The 5,026-nt window shown below is 41.4% G+C and overlaps 1 protein-coding gene across 1 annotated transcript in view; it reads right to left on the reverse strand.

Annotated features, from left to right (window-relative positions):
- LOC101860461 (F-BAR domain only protein 2) overlaps nucleotides 1–4,070 on the reverse strand; it is a 50,261-nt gene extending 46,191 nt beyond the window's left edge. The window contains exon 1 of the mRNA XM_013089951.2: nucleotides 3,968–4,070. Within this exon, the coding sequence (XP_012945405.1) occupies nucleotides 3,968–3,994 (27 nt within the window). The 5' untranslated portion in view covers nucleotides 3,995–4,070. The remainder of the gene's footprint in view (nucleotides 1–3,967) is intronic.
- Between the last annotated feature and the right edge of the window lie 956 nt (nucleotides 4,071–5,026).

Raw genomic sequence — 5,026 nt, forward strand, 5'->3', positions numbered from 1 at the left:
ACCGCAGAAAAGACCTATTTATTGTCCGGACTTATGACTAGTCCAGCTCAAAGCTACTAACAACCATCTTCCTTAACGACAAGAAGGAGGGGGAGGGGGAGGAGGAGGAGGGGGAGGGGGGGAGGAGGAGGAGGAGGAGGAGGAGAAGAAGACGAAGAAGACGAAGAAGACGAAGAAGAATAAATACCGTCGTGAAAATCTATTTATTAATCCAGACTTACAACTAGCCAAACCTACTCTAACGCCAACGTCTACCTTTACAAAGGACACCCCCTCCCCTCCCCCGGCTCTTTAACCTGGAGTGCAATTATGTTGAAATACTGCAGTGAAGACCTATTTATTGATCCGGACTTATGACTAGTCCAGCTCAAACCTATTAACGACCACCTTTCTAAACGACTAGAAGAACTTGTAGAAGAAGAAGAAGAAATGTTGAAATATCGTCGTGAGAACCTACCTATTTATTAATCCAGACTTATGACTAGTGAAACCTACTTTAACGCCAACGGCCACCTTTACAAAGGACCCCCCACCCCCACGATTTGTTGTTTTCTATTCTATGATATGGCATTGGCCAAGACATCCCTGGATGGATACTAACAGGAAACAGCGAACTCGTCACACGGTGTCGTCACAGCTGAAAAACGTGTGGTGAGTTCACCAGAAAAAAGTATCCAAATAACAGTTAACGGCACTCTTCGGGAGAAGTGGTCCCGACCTAATGCCTTACAAATTTATACACATAGATCTATTACACAATCGGAAACAAAAACGGAAGTAGAGTAAAAACAGCTGGTATAAAAATAGGTTTGGGCCTTTTCTATAAATTTACTGTTGTCTGTCTTCTTCCATTTCTGAGCCTTTTTCCACTTCCAATTATTTAATCTGATAGAAGGCCTAACTTTTGATTCATCCCCTGTCGAAGCTGCCCCTTTTCGCCCTGTCCAATTTGCATCAGCTTTAACTCTTGTCCTGCGTCTGTGCTGAGATGCGAATCTTATCAGCAACCGATTACGTTGTACGTTCCAGGCAGGCCGCCGGGGTCACTTTGTGTGTACTGTTGGTGTACAGCCCGCGCGCCGGGAAACATGTGTTTTCGCCATGAATAACGCTGTATCTTTCATAGCTTTCTATTTATAAAGTATTACAAACACATGAATAACCCCCTCTCACAAGCTGATAGACATTACGATGAGTTAGGCCCATTTGAATAACCTTTCTAGACGCTCTTGTTGGTATGAATGACCTGAGGTTCGAAAGGGGATAATTTAGGTCAATTTCCGAATGTTTTGCACTCAAATTGTTCTTTGTACCTGCACATTGGTATTCAAAAATATAAAACAAGCTTCTTTCGAGCTCCAAATGTCTAAAATGGTCAATTTCTTCTATAATTTCATTGGACGAACATTTAGAGCTAGCTCTACCAACTTGGCGTGTTTTGAATGAGACGTACGTCTCAACTACGAACAAACGCAGGCGGTTCTAGAAGAAGGCCACAAACGCACACAAACTCAAGCAGACTGACCCACACACACTTGACCTGCCTGAATGGGGATCCGACGCGTGACCAGAATTGAACGCGAGATGATGCTCGGCGCGCGTGCGCTGAGCCAGGGGCTAGACTGACTCGGGACCAGAACGCAGGCGAGGTGCCATAATAGGCTTATCTGGCGACATAAACCCGGCCCTCAAAGGACGAGGGTTAGAGTGAAAAGTACACGGAGATGGAGTTTTCTGGAGCTTTTTTGCTAAAAATAGAAACAAGTGGAAGCCTAGGAAGCACAGATTTTATTTTTAGATAGAATCAAATGTGCAACGAGACATGGGTCAAATGATACGCAAAAGCAAAGTCTTGGTAGAGGCAGCGTTGAAGATTACCCCGTGGCCGAATTTGCCCCAACTTATGTGACGAAATAACTGTGACGAGATCACTGGAGGTATGTGACGACTTCACAGTGTGACGAGTTCAATAATGGATGATGGTCTTGAACAATTTAAATTTCAACTGTACTACTAGACTACTTGGGCTACATTAAATAGGCCTACTAGGCTACATCAAAATTTTGATTCAGACCAAAGGTACAAATTCAACACATTGACAGACCTGGACTAGGCCTAGATCTAGACTAGATCTAGACTGTCTAGACATCCATCTCATTTTGGCGTTAGCCTACATTAACTTTTAAGTATGACTGTAATGTCATTCAATATGCATCATGCGTGATGTGTGTAGCTTTGTACTTTTTTGTGGAACAAAAGTAAAAGAAAGGAAGAGGCTAGCCGTACTTAATGACGGCTAGACTGCTAGGCTGTAAGGCTAGACAGCTGGGCTAGCCGTACTTAAGTACGGCTAGACAGCTGGACTAGCCGTACTTATTTTTAATATGATGGCCAGACTGACCCACAAAATTTTTTTTAAATAGGCCTACTGAATTGTAAATAAATTATCAGTTTGCTGTAGATTCTACCTAAAGAGAAACCAGGTGCCTTAAAGTCAGTGCATGTACTTTAAACCTGAATAGTTACTAGTGAGACCTGTTTTCTAATGTTAATAGGGCCTAAGATAAGTACAGCTAGACTTCTTGGTTAGCCGTACTTAGACGGCTAGGCTAGCCGTACTTAAGGACGGCTTGGCTAGCCGTTCTTAAGGACGGCTAGACAATCAGGCTAGCAGTACTTATTATTGATGGCTGAATTTTAAATGACATTTTCTGTTTGCAATGCCTAAAGTATTTGTATTTCAGACAAAACCAAAAGGTGCCTTACTGACTTGCATATATTTTAAACCTGAATAATTACTAAATTACTTGATCTAGATCTAATGAGACCTGTGTACCCAACAGGTTTGAGTCGATAGGGCCAAACCTAGATCTTTAAAGTACGGTTAGACTGGCAGTCTAGCCGTACTTAAGTACAGCTAGACTCTCAGGCTAGCTGCACTTAAGTACCGCTAGATCTAGCCACTTCGTAAAAGAAAACCATCTTGAGTCTTCAGTTTTTCATTCTCAAGAATGAAGGCCTACAGTAGACTACACTAGGCTAGATCTAGATCTACAGACTAGTTACAGACAGTGAGGTGAGTGAGACCACATCCCCTTTGGAGTTTGATCTAGATCTAGATATCTAGATCTAGATCTAGATCTAGATCTAATCTACATCTAGAACTAGAAACTCAAGAATATCTAGACTAGCCTAGAAAATTTAGATCTAGGGTGCATGGATTTCACAAGCTTATAAGTTATAATCAGTTTCAACTTCATGTATACTAGATCTAGATCTACATCTACATATATAGAAATCTAGATCTAGATCTAGATATAGATCTAGATATAGATATATAGATTCTAGATCTTACATCTAGAATCTAGAGAGGTCCGCTAGATCTAGATTTCATCCTTTCTAGAATCTAGAACATAACAGGATCTCTGAGTCAAATCAAGATTCTACCTCTAGCCTCTAGATCTAGATCTAGATCTAAATCTAAAATCTATATAGATCTAGAATCTAGAATCTAGCTCCAGATAGATCTAGCCTTCTATTCATTGTGAAGGAGGTGTGTCTTTCTTCGGGAACTTCCGGTTTTTCCTTTCTGCAGAACCAAACGACTGTCCCTTTTTGTCGAGCAACCCTTCGGCTTTGCATAACAAGCAACAGATTTGAACCACCAGAATAAAAACCTTAGAACACAAATCAAATCCTAAAAGTCCGTTCCAGGAGAAAACCAAGGAAATTGTGCACATTCCTAAATTCTCAAAAAGAAGAAACTGCCCCTGTTATTGTCAAGAAGACCATCTCTTCCTCTTGTCATTCCAACTTGGCCAAATCAAAGAGGCAAAGCCAGTTAACAAACGACGTTGAAAAAGACTTAATGGCAGCTACAGATGCCAACTTAAACGTATCAAACACATTTTGAAAAATAAATTCACCATTTTCCTCTCACATAATATGAAATACGTGACCTACTCACCCAAAAGTGATCGGCAAAAGTCGTCATCTTGCCAAGGGATCATCAAGTAATACTTGGATCCATGAATATGATGGCGTTTATTTTGAGTTACAGCGCATGTCAGTGGGCAGATAAACGTGACTACTTCCTGTAGGCCTAGCCTAGTTTATCTTGATTTGTAACTGCTGCTGCTAGATCTAAAGTTACGCAAGGCTACTGTTATGAGCGCAACTGCTGTAGCCTAATAATACATGTAGTAATACACGTTGATCTATTCGTATACCCTATGCAGATTCCACAACTTCGAGCCTACAAGGTTGAAAATAAACATTATCGGAGAGAGAGAGAGATCAGTGGGCCGGGAGATGCTCTTTTTTATCTGATTATCGTGAAGATCATAATATTATTATTGGGCTGCATTTCATATTAGTATTAGGCCAAAGGGGAGGACTTCCGTAACGAGCGACCACTATGAGACAGAGCAGAATTGAGGGGTAGGGGTAGGCTAGTGGTAGGGTTTAGGTTAGGGTTTGGGTTAGGCCTCTTCTATATTGTGTTTGAAGGGGTGGTCGCTCGTTACGGAAGTCCTTCCGGCCAAAGACAGCAACAAAAAAAGACCTAGATTATCTAGATCTAGATTCTAGATCATAATACATTTTTTATCCTATTCGTCGCCCCCTCTTACTCTTAGTAAGAAAGAAGAAGAAGAAGAAGGAGGAGGAAGAGGAGGGGAAGGGGAGGAGGAGGGGCAGGAGGAGGAGGAAGAACAAGAAGAAAAAGCTGGTGAGGGTGTTAAAGACTTCTGGATTATTTATGAAGCATGCAGTCTGAGATATCCGGATCGCCAGCACGGCACCCCACGTGTCCCATCTGTTTTTCATACTTTTATTTTGTACGTTGTATTTATTGGAAGATATCCCAAGTCAAAAGTTCGAGTTTTCTTTCTCTTTTTATTTTGGGGGTTGGGGGTTTTGCATATATAGGGACCTGGTGGGTACAAGACTAATTAATTACATCTAGATCTATGTATCATAAATATTCCCGGAACTAGAAACCGAATTAAAAAGGCTGCGTGCGAGA

The sequence above is a fragment of the Aplysia californica genome, unplaced genomic scaffold (assembly GCF_000002075.1).
Source record: "Aplysia californica isolate F4 #8 unplaced genomic scaffold, AplCal3.0 scaffold01088, whole genome shotgun sequence".
NCBI classification, from domain to species: Eukaryota; Metazoa; Mollusca; class Gastropoda; order Aplysiida; family Aplysiidae; genus Aplysia; species Aplysia californica.